Source organism: Vulpes vulpes, chromosome 2 (assembly GCF_048418805.1).
Source record: "Vulpes vulpes isolate BD-2025 chromosome 2, VulVul3, whole genome shotgun sequence".
NCBI lineage: Eukaryota > Metazoa > Chordata > Mammalia > Carnivora > Canidae > Vulpes > Vulpes vulpes.
The window spans coordinates 156,036,636-156,053,604 of NC_132781.1; the positions used below are offsets into that span (position 1 = coordinate 156,036,636).

Below are 16,969 nucleotides of genomic sequence, written 5' to 3' on the forward strand. Positions count from 1 at the left end.
ACCTGTACAACCTCCAGAACTCTCTTCATCTTGTAAAATTCTGTGCCCATTAAACCACAATTCATTTCTCCCTTCCTCCTCACTCCTGGCAAACACCGTTCTACTTTTTGTCTCTATAAACTACTCTAGGTATTTTACATAAGTAGAATCAGATGACTTTTGTGTTTTTGTGACTGGTTTCTTTCACTTCATCATTTAAAATTCACCCATGTTTTTTAGCATGTGTTGAAATTTCCTTCCTTCCTTCCTTTTTTTTTTTTTTTTTAAATGTTAGCTGAACTCCTGGCCAAGGTGAGACTGATTTTGCCCTTCTCATCAACCTTATTGTATTGCAGGGTGGCTAGCTGAACCTTCTTTCTCTTATGCTTATTCTTCTTGGGAGTGGCATAAGGCTTCTGCTTTTCTTAGCACCACCATGAAGTCTCAGCACAAAACGAAGGACACTGTAGTCAGACAAAGAACGTCCACTTTCAGTTCCTTGCAAGTGAAGATGGGTCTCTGCTCATCAAGAGGAATTCCTTCCTTATCCTGGATCGTGGCCTTTACATTTTCTATTGTATTTGAGGGTTCAACCTCAAGATAGTCTTTGCCATTAGGGTTTTCATGAAAATCTGCATCTTGGCAGCGATTCCACCGCAGATGATGGATGGGAAAGGAGAACGTGGCAACAACCCATGGGGTTTTCCACATTTCCTTCTTCTTTTAAGGCTGAATAATTCCATTGTAGGTATATATATAGCATTTTATTTATCTATTCATCTGTTGTTGGATTTTAGGGCTACTGTGAATAATGCTGCTCTGAACATGGGCATAAAATTATGCCCATAAAATTATGGTCTTTCAGACCCAGCTTTCGGGACACCTGGGTGGCTCAGTGGTTGAGCATCTGCCTTCCGATCAGGGTGTGATCCCAGAGTGCCAGGATGGAGTCCCACATCGGGCTCCGCGCATGGAGCCTGCTTCTCCTTTTGCCTATGTCTCTGTCTCTCTGTGTCTCTCATGAAATAAATCCTTTTTAAAAAGAAAAAGACCCAGCTTTCAATTATTTTGGATATATTTCCAGAACTATAATTGCTGAAGCAACTTATCCAACTTTTATTTTATTTTTTTAAAGATTTTATTTATTTGACAGAGAGAGAGAGAGTGAGTGCACAATCAGGGGGAGCTGCACAGGGAGCGCCCCGCAGAGCAAGAAGCACAACTTGGGGCTCCATCCCAGGACCCTGGGATCATGACCTGACCTGAAGGCAGACACTTAACCGACTGAGCCACCCAGGCACCCCTTATCCAACGTTTAAAAAGTTTAACATCTACTTTACAGAGTCAAGATCCTAATCAATAATTAAACAGTATGTCGAACAAAGTTACCTTCCCCTAAAGCATCAGATGACCAACAGGTGGACCAGCTGGACAAGATTCTAATATGACCGTAAGTAAGCTCAACTTTATTTCCAGATCTTGGATAATTTTTCTTTGCAGTCTCCCTTGCTAAGAGGGTAGGGACTCTGTGCTGCTGACCATTTTATTCCCAGTGGCTAGGCCCAGTAGTACTGTTGAATAAATGAGGTGTCACTAAGACCTACATCACCTGGCTGTTGTGAGGACGTCATGAGATGTCGCTTACAAACTGCCTGTCAAAGTCTGTCACATAGTGGCTGTTTAAGACATAGGAGTAGTTAATAGTATTGTTATGCGGTAGCTGGGAAGGGTGGCTAGTTATGACTCAGAGCAGGGGGCAGCCATGGCTCCTGTTATGGAGGGTAACTGTCCTAGAAGGGTCACCAAGTCAGGGTCTTGGGGCCTGGGTGCCTCCAAGCCATAATGCTGGGGGAACTAATAACTCTTTTCGGGTATCTCCATGGGATACTTGCTTCTTCAGGCACCATAGGAGCAGTGGTGGCCTGGCTGCTCAGCTATAAGCCAGCCTTGTTTGGGTTCCTATTCCTTCTGCTGTTGCTTAGCAACTGGCTGGTCAAGCATGAACTCAAGCCCACCCCCTCAGAGCCCCCACAGGTGAGCAAGAGGGGCCTTAGCTTCAGCTAAGGATGATGGGATATGTACAGCTAGACTGAGGGTTTGGGGGACAGGGAAGATGTCAGGATAATGGGGCAAGACTGAAAAATCCATAGCTCTGATCTCAGCCTCCTCTCTGCAACTCCCACTTGGGTGATGGAGGACAAAGATTTCCTTTACAAGGTTTCAATTGCCTGGGCTGTAAAATAGGGACCAACTCTAGACAAAACAAAAACAAAAAACAAAAAAAACAAAAAACTGAAATGAAACAAAGCAAAAAACCCACAATAAAAAACTCTTAAAATACAGAGAACAAGCTGGTGGTTCCCAGAGGGGAGGTAGGTGAGGAAGGGGTGAAATAGATAAAGGGGGTGCCTGGGTGGTCCAGTAGTTGAGTGTCTGCCTTCGACTCAGGTCATGATCCCAAGGTCCTGGGATTGAGTCCCACATCGGGCTCCCCACTGAGCGCCTGCTTCTCCCTCTGCCTGTGTCTCTGCCTCTCTGTGTCTCTCATGAATAAATAAATAAAATCTTTAATAAAAAAAAAACAAAAATAGATAAAGGGGATTAAGAGTACATTTATCTTGATAAGCACTGAAAAATATATACTATCAAAGAATCACTATATTGTATACCTGAGACTAATATAACACTATTAGTTACACTTCAATAAAAAGAAAAGAAAGAGAAAAAACTTGTTTTAAAAAAAATAGGGACCATCCCAGACTCTCCTACTTCATATTTGATATCAACATGGTTTGGCAACAGTAACAACTACTTTATAAAGTGGAAATTTTTTAAATTGATGAACTAAAGATACCTGTAGAACATAGACACATCTCCAGGACAGCATAATAAAGATAGTAGAACTGTACCCAGATTATGAGATCTTTTATGTCAAGTTAAAAGAACATGTGAAACAATATCCTGCCTTGTTTTATGGATGCCTATGTATAGCAAAAATATGTTTAAGGTTGGGTCTCTCAACCTCTGCGCAATTGATATTTTGAGTTGGATAATTCTACATTGTGAGGGCCTGTCCTGTGCACTGTTGGATGTTTAGCAGAATCCTTTGCTTCTACCCACAGGTGCCAATAGCACTTTTCACTCCTCTTTTGTGACAACCAGTGTCTCCAGACATTTGCCAAATGTCCTGCGGGGAAGGCAAAATAGCCTGCCATTGAGAACCGCTGGTATCAAGAAATGTATGAAAAAGATAAATCCGGAATTCAGGATTGCAGTTGAGATGAGGTTCAGGGAGGGAGGGAACTCTATGGGAGGGACCCACAGGGGATTTCAGTTACATTTGTCATATTTTATTTCTCAAGCTGGTGGGGAACATGGATATTTGCTGTAACATTCACTTTTTTTTTTTGCATGTCTGGAATATTTAAAATGTTTTTTTTTAATATTTTATTTATTTATTCATGAGAGACAGAGAGAGAGAGAGAGAGAGGCAGAGACACAGGCAGGGGGAGAAGCAGGCTCCATGCAGGGATCCTGGGTCTCCAGGATCACGCCCTGGGCTGAAGGTAGGCACTAAACCACTGAGCCACCCAGGGATCCCCTAAAATGGTTTTAAAGATGAGGAATTTGTAGCTGAACCCAAAAAGAAAAAAAAAGTATTTATTAACTGTGTAGGGATAGATGAGGATCATAGTGATTAGAGGCATGTCGTGAGACCATGGGAAGCTCGGCAGGTGGTGATTTTATGAGGCCTGATGACAGTCTCAGAGAGGCACACTGGGAGAAACACAAGCTCCGGAGATAGATATATGTGGGTTAAATGCTTTATTTCCCCTGCGAATGCAGATGAGCAGGCCATTTCGTTTATACCTATGGAGCAAAGACAAGGACAGGTCCTAGGAGTTTGGGGGCTTCCAAGCTGAGAAGAGGACCTTTCCTCACTGGACCCCATATCTCTCACCCACAAGGTGTGGCAAAGATGCTCTCCTTGCAGGCTGGTTGTGAGGACTGATTAATGGGGTGTTTAAATAACACTATTAACCAACGTTTCCTTTTTTGTGGTGGGGGGAGTCTAGGAAGAGGCAGAGAAACCAAAGCCTCCTGAAGCCAAACCCAAAAGCTGCGTCTTGAACACAAAAGAAGTCGAGAGACTGCATGCCTGCTTCGCCCTCCAGGACAAAGTCCTTGAACGGCTTATGTTCAGTGAAATGAAGCTGAAGGTCTTAGAAAATCAGATGTTCATTGTATGGAATAGAATGAATCACTGCAAGAGGTCAAACCGGCAGCGGACTTTTCCCGCGAGGAAGCACAGAATAAGGAGACAGGACTCAATTTTCTCCATCAACTCTGACTGTACTTCTAACTCCCCCTAATGAGGTCAGAGAGACTGGGGTGGGCTGGCCTGTTCGGATGTTACCTTTACGCAGTAAAACACAGTCAGAGACTATTGAATTTTCTTAGTAAATCACACTGGAGAGCAGGATTGGAGGCTGAAAAAGCCAATCACCTTTGGAAAAGAAATCAGTACTCACTAGGTCGGCCACACAGCGCTCTAAGATACCACCTGAGGGGGCTCCAGAACCCGGCTCCTCCTCTCTTTCAGTTGACCACCTTAACCCTAGTCCAGGGCCCTATACCTGTTCACCTGGAGTCTTACAGTGGCCTCCCCAGGGCTGCCCCAGCTCCCAGACTTCCCCTTCCCCTTTGCTCAGAGGCCAGAGCCGAGCTCTGCCAAGTGCGGCTTCGGACAAGTTCACTGCCTGTTCTCAAGCCTACACCTCGCTGTGGTTGACAGAATAAAGGCCTCCTTACCATGGTGTTTAGACCCTCCATGATCTGACCCCCTTTCCAGGCCGGTTTTCCCTCTTCCTCTCCCTCATGTGCTTTATACCTTGTGCCAGAGAGTATCCTAAACATCAGTCACTGGAGTAGCCCCTTTGTGATTTTTGCCAGAGCCATGAGCCACCTGAGTGTTTGACTCAATACTGTCCCTTTAAATGGACTTTTTTTCCTTAAATAAATTTGTCTGTGAAGGAAAGTCATAATAAAAATAATGATCTGTACATTAAAAAGCAGTATCATTGGGCTGAAATAGAACATGACTGTCAAAAAGTAAAAGACAATAAAGACGGAACAATGTTACGAAAATTCCAACCAGAGCTTGGTTGCCCACTGAAGGGTCTGAGCCTGGGAATTTGGGGTTAAAAAGCGAGATTAGCAAGTATTAGCATTTGAGAGAGGGGCTAGCACCAAAAAAAGGAGAACTAGAGGGAAATCACCACCTCGCTGTGGGATCAGGTGTGGCTTAATGCCTTGTCAATGCCCCACCTAAAACCATCTCTAATCAAACCAGATGGTTGGTCATCCCCCAAAAGCATCCACGTCTTCGCTCACATGACGTCTTCCCCTGGAATCCCTTATCCTCCCCTTTCTACTATTACAATTCTTCAGTCGTTCCCAAACTACACCTCCAGAAAGCTTCCCTAACCCAACCGGGAAGAGTCTCCTTCCTTGGTGCGCTCCCAGCATTTTATCTACAGTTCGACACTAGGATGTGTCACAATCCTCTGGGATTTGATTTGTACACCTTTCTATATTCCCTCCCCATCCTCCAACTAGATTATAAACTCTCTGAGGGCAAGCGCTGCCTCTTGTTCATCTGTATATTGCCTCACACAGCGCCCAACAGTGTGGCTAGCATATAGTCAGTGCTTAATAAATAGCATCTCTGATTGTTGATCACAGTCTTGTGTCCAGACATGTTCTCAGTGTTCTCCTTTTATGATGACTCTTCTGTATCTTGGTTTCTTTTCTTTTCTTTTTTTTTTTTTAAAGCAGGATCTCTGGAGCCCAATTGCCTGACTTTAAATCCCACCTCTATCAACTCCCCGCTGTGTGATCTTAGACAATTCTGAGTTGTTTATTCTTGCTGTGCGTCAGTCTGCTCAACTGTGAAATGGGGAGAGTAGTACTCCCAACCTCATTGCATGTTGTAAGGATTAAGTGAGCTACTACACCCCCTCAGGTCTTTCCTCCCATGACCTCTCTGCTTAACTCACAACCCTCCCTTGTGGGTCAGGTCTCTTCATGCCTCTCCAAGTCCACTCTCTATTCTGGGATTGCCTCAGGCTGGTTTAGGGCTGGCTGGGTTCCTTCACAGAGGGTCACTCCTCTCGGGAAGGCTCTTTCTACAGGACCTTCTTCCAGGTTCCCTTTGGAGCCGGGGGTGGTAAGCATCCTCCATTTTCCAGTCCTGGGGTATACTACATTATCTTTGTGGGGTCCCTATATGCTGCTCACACCTTTTTTTTAAAAAAAAGATTTTATGTATGTATGTATGTATGAGAGACATAGAGAGTGAAGCAGAGACATAGGCAGAGGGAGAAGCAGGCTTCCTGCAGGAAGTCCAATGTGGAACTTTATCCAGGACCCCGGGATCACACCCTGAGCCAAAGGCAGATGCTCAACCTCTGAGCCACCCAGGTGTCCCTGCTTACACCTTTGTAAACAGTCCCTTTCACAAAGCTTCACGGGCCACTGCTAGTGGTCTTGCTGTATGGCCAGGCCATTGGACCACCCAGAATTGGACTATTAGAATATCCATATGGAAACCTCTGCTGTGGAAACAGATAAAGCAGTTCAGCCCCAAACTCCAAATGTATGTGCCCCCCCCCCCCCCCCGGTCGCATGACACCTCACGGGTGATCTAGCAAGAACACATGCAAGCAATCTCAGGAAACAGACCAGGGTGGAGGGCTAAGTAAACTTGCCTTCTCTTCCAGATTTGGACGGGCAATGCCGAACAGCTTCTAGCAGCTGCCCAGGCCAGGGCCCATGGCACGAACCTATCACAGTACTCAACCTACCATCACCCTTATCCCCACCCACCATACCCAGCTGCAGGAGACTTATCTGACTCACCCTCTGACAATGGCAAAGACATTGCTCCTAGCTGGCCACAGCCACCAACAGCTATGTCTTGGGCCTCCACAACCATGTTCCTGTCCCTTGCTCAGATGATGTTGAAGCCCACTGGCAGAGTATTGAGCAGCACCCTTCATATCCTAGGACTGTTTTGTGCTCTGGTTATAGGTTCCTGCATCTGGTAAGGACTCCATGGCCAGATGGCTCAGACCTCTACCATGGGCTTTGTACTGAGCACTCCAGGCTTCTCTCCTTTTGGGGAGTCTCACCCAATATTGCCAACAACAGCCGGAAATCCCTTTACCAGCCCAGCTGATTTCTACCCCTGTTGTTTATTACACTCTTCTTGATCTCCATCCCTGGTGGGCAGGCCTATGTTCAATGAGCCTTAGGTCAGGAGATGGACCTTGGAAAACAATCTCTACTGGAAGACCCTAAGAGCTCACTCCAGGTTCTAGCAATGAGAGGACAGCGGGTGGACTCTAGAGCAGACTCCCTTCCCAGATGCAGAAATGATTCCAGAAGGTCTCCACTCCCCTTAGGATCTTCAGGTTCCTTCAGTACACAAGCAATTTTGCTGGTGCCTGAGCTCAGACCAGTTTTTTTTACTTTTGAGGCTGACCTCATGCTGGCTAGACAACAATAGAGTAGTGGGGTGGGGGGATCAAGGGGTTTTCTGGGGCACACTCCAGGATGTTTCCAGCCATGGCCTAACCCTCGAACCTCTCTCCATATGATGATGAGAGAGTGCACAATGCACCAGCACCTCATTAACCGCTGACCTGTCACTTCTAGTTTCCTGAGTGAAACCTGATTTGCACTTGTGCTGCATGACTTTGTGGTATCTGCCTTCATCCAGCGCTCACATCTCCTGGACCTCGGGGCTCAGTGTTCAGATCCCTCCTTCACTTCATTCCACTCCCTGGTCATGGCTTTAAATACTATCTCCTATATTCTAATGCCAACGATTTTCTAAATTATATCTTTGATATTGACCTCTACCTTCCAGACTCGAATGGCCAGTTGCCTACTTCCATACTTTCACTCAGACATCTCAGAATTAACGAGTCCTGAACTCTGCCCCTCTGCTCCAAACTTCTCCCACCTGCAGGCTTCTCCCTTCCAGTGGCTTAGGCCAAAAACTTTAGAGCTGGTCCTGAGTCTTCTCTTTCTCTCTTGTGTTTGGCTCTAACTTATGAGCAAGTCCTACTGGCTCCACCTTCGAAGCATGGCCAGAGTCTGGGACTCCAGCTGCCTCCACTATTGCTCCAGACCACCACCATCTCTGACCTGGGATAAGCCCCTGATCTCCCCACCCCCCAACTCTGGCCCTCTAAGCAGCTCTCAACACACAAGCCCGAGGGGTCCTTTAAAAACATGAGTCATGTCATGCTGCTCCTCTGCTCCAAGCCCTGCAAAGGGCTCCCATGTCACTCAGAATGAGAACCAAAGTCCTTCTTTCAGCCTATGAGGTTCTCCATGACCCCTCTTTACCTTGCTGACCTGGCCTACTGGCCTGCCCCTCACTTAGTCTCCTCTAGCCACCAGTCTCCTTGCTTTTCCCTTGGCACACTGGGCACACTCTCGACCTCTAAGAGGCCTTTGCAGTAGATGTCCCCCTCTTCCACTGCTGGCCACATACCTAACTCCCTTATTCCTCTAGGTGATTTGCTAAAGGTTTCTTTCTCAGTGAGGCCATCCTGACCTCCCAATTTAACACTATAACCTCCACCCCAGCTCTACTTATTTTCCATAGTCTGTGACACTTCCTCACATGCCACTTCACTTACATATTGTGTGCCTCCACTAGAACGTATGCTCTACAAGGTCAGGGATCTGTCTTGTTCATGGAGATAAATTCAAGTGGCTAGAGCAGTGTCCAACACTTAGTAGGTACTCAGCAAATATGTGCTGGGGTGCCTGGCTGGTTCATTGGGAAGAGCCTGTGATTTTTGATCTTGGGTCATGAGTTTGAGCCCCACGGGGGATTAAATATATAAGCTTAAAAATATATACATTGTGTTGACAGTGAGTACTTGTTGCTATGTGCCTTGACCTGTGTCCTCCCCCAGACCCGAGTTTAAGACCTGATGAATAGTAGATCCTTGATAAGTATCTGTTGGGTGATTCAATGGATAAGTTAGCCAACAGATGAATCAATTAATCATTCCAAGCATGACAGGGGGAAAATTGCTAAATATCTTCACAGATCCTTTGGGAGGGAGACTTTTCTTTTTCAAGTTTAATTTGTCCTTGAGATCTTTTTGGCCACGTTCTTCATTCTAAACAATTCTGATGCTGAGGGTAGGGACAGTCATTTTCTCTCTCTGGGGATGTTCTGGAGTGGATTTGGGGACAAGAGAGTGACCTCAAAATTATCTAGGGAGCAAGCCACATGGAGAGGTTGACTTCAGGAGAGAGTTTTAGGACATGGGGAAAAAGAGGAGGCCAGCAGGAGTTTCTGAAACCCACAGTCCACTGGAACTCAGGAGTCTCCTACCCCTCTGTGGAACAAGACCTGCTCCTAGTTCTACAAACCTGAGCATGGTCCACAGAGAACAGATATCAGAAAACACCTCCAGGAAGTGTTGGGACAACTGGAATGAGTTCTGAAACTGGAGGGAGAAAGATGGAGAGAAGAGCAGGGAAGTGAGAAGAGGAGGCAAAAGGGATGGGAAGGGGTGGCGGGGGAGATGGGGAAAGTAGGAGTAAGTGGGCAGAACGGGGGATGAAGAAAGGGGAAGAGACCAGCGGGGACATGAGTGGGAACCCTGGGAGGAGACAGAATGGGACCCATGGTCGTCATGGTGGCTCATGTGTGTTGAGCACTTAGCTGTGTGCCAGCTGCAGAACTGTGTGCTTAACTAATGGCATCCTCACTCCCATCCCAAGGCGGTAGGCTCTGTTTTATTATTCTTGTTACTAGATCAGCATATTGAGGTCCAAGAGAAGCCAAGAAGCCCAACCAAAGTCACAGAAGTAGTAAGTGGTGGAGCTGAGATCTGAACCCCAGTGGACTGACTGGTCCAATTTTGATCTTTCCAAGGGCAGTGGGCAGCCATGGAAGGTTTTTAAGCAAAGGACTAATATGATCTCTCATGTATAAAGTGGATGAATAACTCCTCCCTCATGGGGCTGTTGTGGGGATTATCTTTGTTCACGCATGGAAAGCCCTTGGACAAACGCCTGGAGGAACGGAAGCGCTCAATGAATAAAATTATCCTTCAGAGGAGGCTCAGGCGGGCCTAAGAGTTTACACATGGGCCTCTACTGTCACCATGTGGCCACTTTGCTCTATGACATGCTGCAGATTCCTACCCATTAACTTCATAAGGGGCAAGACTGGACTGGGTTGGTGACAAGTGGCAGCTTTGGGGAGGGAGGAGCTCAGAAAGTAGTCTGTGTCCTGGGAATGAGGGTCTTTGTCAGCAGAGGTGCAGAACTCTGGAGTGGTCTGTTTTGCATATTCGGCCTTGGGTTGGAGACCAACTAGAGTGAGACGTGGTTCTTGCCCTAGAGGACCTCTTGGTCCAATGGGGAGTCAACATAGTTGGCTGTATTTGGGACAAGGTGAAGCCTCTTGGGTCCAAATCCCAGTCTTGCCACTTCATGGGCAGAACAGAACATGCCTCATGGGACTATTTTGAAGACCAAAGGAGGTAACGTGGAAAGCACTGAGTACTATCTGCACTCCAACTGTGACCCGGTGGCACGCTGCCCAGCAAAGACTGACCAAGCGGCCAGGTCCAGAAGACACAGGTTCCAGCCCCACTATAGCAGCTGTCACTAAGCTTGCTATGAGACCCTGGGAAGTCCCCTCCTCTCCCAGAGCCTGTTTCACCAGCCATACGATGTGGAGTTTGGACAAAATCACTCAGCTCTCTTCTTGCTCTAACTTAGTAAGCATTCTTTTCTAGACCAGTCCAGATTTCTAACCACCAGAGACGCAAACTAAGATCCAGAAGACCTGCCTCCACCCATTCACATACTCGACCTTAATCATCAGCAAAATGGAGAGAATCGCTCAAGTCCCTTCAAAAATGGGGTGGCTGGGAGGCAGCTCTGGGGCCCTATGGAGATAATGATATGGGAGATGGTGTGACCAATGAATTGCAGAGGATTCTTGCTCCTCAAAATGTGGTCCATGGACCAGCATTGACATCACCTGGGAGCTGGTTAGAGATGTAGAATCTCAGGTCCTGCTCTGACCCACTGACTCAGAACCTGCAGTTTGACTTGACCTCAGGCTGTTCCGATACACATGTATGTATGTATGTATGTATTTATTATTTTTATTTATTTATTCATGAGAGACACACACACACAGAGACAGAGAGGCACAGACACACAGGCAGAGGGAGAAGCAGGCTCTACGCAGGGAGCCTGATTTGGGACTCGATCCCAGGACTCCAGGATCATGCCCTGGGCCGAAGGCAGGCGCTAAACCGCTGAACCACCCAGGGATCCCCTCCTATACACATTTAAAGTGAGTTGGAGACATGCTGGTCTGGGGCAGCGGTTCCTAACCTAACCTTGACCACATGGTAGAATCACCAAAGCCATGTCCCTGAGCATCTCTAGGTATGGAACCCAGGCACCAGTGGTTTTTCAAAGCTCTCCAGGTAATTCCAATGTGTAGCCTCATCTAGTGCCAGGAAGGTGAATGAATAAATTTTTTTTTGTCAATTAAACTCAATGGATAGTAACTTTCTAGCACGTTCACCGAGAAAGATCTGATGTCGACACAGGGGAAGAGTTTTGGGCACAAAGCTAAGTTATCACAAGAAGCTGGTCTTTATAGAGTCTTTACTCAGGGCCAGGTCCTAGGCTATCTGTTCACCAGCACGCTGTAATTTGATCCTCATGGTAACCAAGATATTATTTTCTCCTTTTATAGAGGAAGAAACAAAGAGGGCATGCCTTACCCAAGGCTACGCAGGCAGCAACAGAACTGGTTATCTGAATGTTTAACAATTGGGTTGACCCCTAGTGGTCTTCAAACTGTGTCCCTTGGAATCCTGGTTCCACAGAGGCAGCTGAGGAGCTGGTGTGGGGCATGGACAGGTCTGGGAGGCCTGTGGGTCATCTCTGGCACACCGGGCTTGGCAGACACTCCTTCTGGAGACAGCTTTCCTTTGCCCGCCAGCCTGGAGCATTTTGGATCACGTGGTGCTGCCAAGGCCCTGACAGATGTTCCCCACTCCCTGCCGCCCAGGGACCCCAGGAACTAATCCTAATGGCGGAGGGCTCGTGGAGGGATTAGTGCTGGGGTAATCGGCACTACATCTGCCAGCCACTGGAGAACTGCACCTCAGAAGCCCAGGAAGCCATTCCCGTCCCCTGGCACACGGGGACTCCTGGAGACACTGGCCAGCCATGGTTGGGCCTGAATTGCCCTGTCCTTCCTGAGCCTTCCAGAAGAGGGTGAGTGGGGTTAAGAGTCTGGAGGGCAGTTGTCTGACAGGGTTGTTTCTAAGGCTGGAAGGGGAGGCAGTGGCCAGGAGAACGACCAACTGTCCTGATTTCCCCAGGCCTGAGGGATCTGCAACTTTCAGTGCTAAAATCATGACAGACCTGGGCAGATCTGGATAGTTGGTCGAGCTTGCAGGGTTTCTGAGCTCAGTTCCCCTTGCCTTTGAGGTGGAGCTTCATGAAGTGGAGGGGTTGCTTTGCCCCCTCCCATCCTCATTCCCCCTCCTCATCTTCTAGCATTTCTGTCCCCTCCTCCTTTCCAGATTACAGGATCGCTGTTTGTCTTTACTCCTCTGACTCAATTTTCCATTCATAGGGTCTCCTGAGCTGTAGACCCAAATCTTCAAGGAGCTGGAATCTTCCATACCTTGGAGAGAATGAAGACCCAGGTAAGGCATAGCCCCATGAAGTCTAGATCACTCCACATTACCTTCATTATCACCACTAACATTTCTAGAGTTTGGACTGTAGGCCAGGAACAGTTTCAAGTATTTTGCGTATACTAAATTCTCGAAACCAGCCAGAAAGTACTCCCCTTCCTTCTCATATCCCCAGGCCTTTGGCTGGAGTGCCCTTGATTCATCCCCACTACCTGTTCAATGAAGCTTTCCTCCCCCTCCCACCCAGAGGCTGAGCTCATGGGTCCCCCTGAGACCCAAGAGCTGTCTGCACATGCTCTGTTTACATTTCCTTCCCAGAGAAATGACTACACTAGCACCAGTTAGGCAATAGCTTTCTAGGGGCTTTGCATGCATTATCTCATTTACCCTTACCTAATTTCTATGAGGTATAGGAAGGATGGTCACTTCCATTACACAGATAAATGGAGACTCAAAGAGGTGAAGTCATTCGTCCAAGGCCAGTAAGGGCAAAGTCGGCATCAAGTCTTGCTTTCCCTGACCCCAGAGCCCTTGAGTATGGTCACTCCACCATCTTGCTGGCTCTATGGGGGACAGATGTTGGCCAAAGGTCCTGTACCCTAAGGGCATAGGACTGTGTCCAACACACAGCTGACCCTTGGAAACTGTATTCTGGATGACTGACTGGACAAGGAGGGTTGCACCAGAGTGGGCAGGAGAAGGAGAATGGAAGCGAGTGTCTTGGGACTGTAGACCACCTGGGGAAGGAATGGGGAGGCGTAGAGTTTGAGAGAGTCAGGCTCTTCCGGAACCCTTCCCTTGCCAGCATTTTCCAGAGGGGAGAGAGTCCTAGTGGCTACTGCAAGTCAAAATGTGAGCAGCTGGTGAGCAGCTTAGAGATTAAACACTGACCCCAAATTTGGGTCTTTTGGTGTAAATCCTGAGATTGGAGATGGGCATGAGAGGCGGCTGGGCCTCAGAGGAGGATGATGAATTGGGGGTGCAGAGATCGCAGTCATGTGGTGAGGTGGGGTGGAGAGATGCAGAGCACAGAGCTAGAATCCCAGGTGCATCTTGTGCTGTTCATGACTTCGGCAAGTCATTCAAAGTCTCTGAATTTCGTTCTGCACTTGAAAATGAGATGTTGGGCAGCCCTGGTGGCGCACTGGTTTAGCGCCGTCTGCAGCCAGGGGTGTGATCCTGGAGATGCAGGATCGAGTCCCACATCGGGCTCCCTGCATGGGGCCTGCTTCTCCTTCTGCCTGTGTCTCTGCCTCTCTCTCTCGCTCTGTGTCTCTCATGAATAAATAAAAAATAAAATCTTAAAAAAATATCTTTCTAAAAAAGAAAAAGAGAAAATGAGATGCCCACATCCTGGCCATGTCATGGATGCGTGTTAAGGGAGATTAGGTTACCCTCCCACTGGGGCTCCCTCCCTGGCCCTGCCCCAGTGGCCCTTTGCTCATGCTCTGAGGGAAGCACCTTCCAACTTCCCTCTCACACAAACAATGCCAGAGAGCACCCCCTCCACTCCTCTTGGCTGAAGCGCGGTCTTGTGTCTGATGTCACTCCTGTGACACCTCGGTGGAGTCATCCTTATGCTCTTGGGCTCTTTAGCGGCTTTGTTAAAAAAAAAAAAAAAAGAGGAAGTGTTGTGTACATGCATTAAAAGGCACTTTTTTGGAGTTCAGTTCTATGAGTTTTGACAAATGCACACAGTCCTGTAACCATCGTCAAGATACAGGACTGTTCTATCATCTTCCGAAGTCCTTTCTGCTCCTCCATCCTCTACCCCATCCCTACGCCCCAGGCAGCCACTGAGTGGTTTTCTGCCCCTACAGCTCTGCTTTTTCCAGAATGTTATGAAAAACTGAATCACATAGACTGCAGCTTTTCAGTCTGGCTTCTTTCATTTAGCACAATGCATCTGAGATTCATTCACATTACTGCATCTATTTGTTTCTTTACATTGCTGATAGGTATTCCGTTGTGGGGATATAGTGGAGTTTGTCTATCCGTTCACCAGTTGAGGGACTTTTGGTTTGTTCCCAATCTTTGGAAATTATGAATAAAGAATGGCTTCAATGGGAACCCCAGATTTAGAGCTGAAAATCAGATGAGATTTCTGGATGTAAATATAAACTCTTTACAAATAGTCCATCCTGCTCCAACAGCTGAAGACATGGAGTTCCAGACAGGGGAAGGGACTTGTCCATAGTTAACACCTGACTCAGGAAATGAGGCTGAGATTTGAACCCAAGACCTTCATCTTGCAGGACAATGTAAAGTTCAAAACATATTTCCTGAGAATCTGCCAGTGCCAGGTGGAGTGCCAAGTGTTGCAGGTGTAAAGGCCAAAAAGGAACGATCCTGGTGTGGGAGGCACCTGCCACCGAGTAGGGACCCAGACAAAGACGCCAGTAGCAGCCAGTGCGGATTACTATTACAATAAGGGGTGTGCATACAGCAGAGAGGAGAGGCCCTCAGTTCTACCTTGCGGAGAATGAGAAGGCTCAATGAATACCCATGGGTTTTAAGGGAAGAAGACAAGTTTGTCAGGTGGAAATGGATAGAAAGGGCCTCACAGAGGGGAATCACAAGTACAATGCCATGGAGAGGGGGATGAGCCATAAAGATGCAAGGGGGAAGAGAAGGAGGAGGAGTAGGATAGGCAGGAAATGGGCCCATGGAGTCATTTGGGGTCAGATTATAGCAAGCCTCTCTGGCCAGACTGTTTCCTGAAGGACAGTGCTCAACATGTGAGTGTGTGGGATTGGACAGAGGGACAGGGAATTGAAACTCAGTGAGACCCTAATGGAACAGAGCCTATAGAGCAGGTGTTGGTATGTACAGATGCTGGGTATGTTTCAGAGATGGCATACAGGTCAGTGGGGGACAGGATTAGAGTATTTGATAAATGGTTCTGAGATGACTGATTATCCACATGAAAAAATAAAATTATTTTCCTTCTTTTTTTAAAAAAATATTTTATTTATCTATTCATGAGAGACACAAGCAGAGGGAGAAGCAGGCTCCATGCAGGGAGCCCAACGTGGGACTGGATCCTGGGTCTCCAGGATCACACCCTGGGCTGAAGGTGGCGCTAAACAGCTGAGCCACCCGGGCTGCCCTATTTTCCTTCTTTATACTAAGACCAAAAATATATTTTTGTGTGTGTGAAAGTATAGAAATCTACATCTATAACCTCTGTATAAAGGCTTTTCTGAGTACATAGCACACACACACACACAGAGCAAACAAAAGAGACAATATTGATGAATTTGATTGGCAGCAACCAAAACCAAAACGAAGAACCCTCTATTCAACAATAATAGCTAACAGAGCTTACAATGGGACAAACAGGATGCACTTTATATATATTAACTCACTAAATCCTTACTAATTTACGAGGCAAGCATTGTTATCATTTCCTTTTTACACGTGCAGAAACAGAGGCACAGAGAGGGTGACTTTCTTAAGGTCACGCAGCCAGGAAGTGGCTGAACTGAGATTCAAAATTTGGCAATCTGGCCACAGATTCACCACTACACTATTCTGGCCCCGCAACAAGGTATCATAAACGCAATGTGAAAAGACAAAAAACATGAGCAAGAGTATCCAGAACTTACAAAGAACTCTAATAGTAATACATAAAATTGAATAGGAAAAAACAGGCAAAGGATAGGAACAGTCTATTCGTAGAAAAGCAAACCCAAATATACACAATAAACACAGGAAAAAGGGCTCAGCCTTATTAATTAAAAATAGAAATGAGAATCACAGGTGGTGGGAGTGTTACCTGGAGCAACAACTTTGGAGAGCAACTGGATAGTATCTAGTTCAGCTGAAAAAGGTCACACCTGACCGCCCAGATATTTCACTGCCCATCACAGTGCTCTCAATTCAAATGCATAAAATAGGCACTTAAAAAAAGATTTTAGGGGGCAGCCCGGTGGCTCAGTGGTTTAGTGCCGCCTTCAGCCTAGGGCCTGATCCTGGAGCCCTGGGATCGAGTCCCACATTGGGCTCCCTGCATGGAGCCTGCTTCTCCCTCTGCCTGTGTCTCTGCCTCTCTCTCTCATGAATAAATAAAATCTTTAAAAAAAGATTTTAGGGGTGTCTGGGTGGCTCAGTTGGTTTGGCGGCAGCCTTTGACTCAGGTTGGGATCCTGGGGTCTTGGGATTGAGCCCCAGGTCAGGTTCCCTGCTCAGTGGGGAGTCTGTTTCTCCCTCTC

At 47.0% G+C, this 16,969-nt stretch overlaps 1 protein-coding gene across 1 annotated transcript; it reads left to right on the forward strand.

Annotated features, from left to right (window-relative positions):
- The first annotated feature begins 1,821 nt into the window (after positions 1-1,821).
- TEX46 (testis expressed 46) lies at positions 1,822-5,051 on the forward strand. Its single transcript, XM_026012474.2, has 2 exons — positions 1,822-2,013; positions 4,155-5,051. The coding sequence occupies exons 1-2, from the start codon at positions 1,822-1,824 to the stop codon at positions 4,350-4,352; spliced, it is 390 nt and encodes a 129-aa protein (XP_025868259.1). The 3' UTR covers positions 4,353-5,051.
- The last annotated feature ends 11,918 nt before the right edge of the window (positions 5,052-16,969 follow it).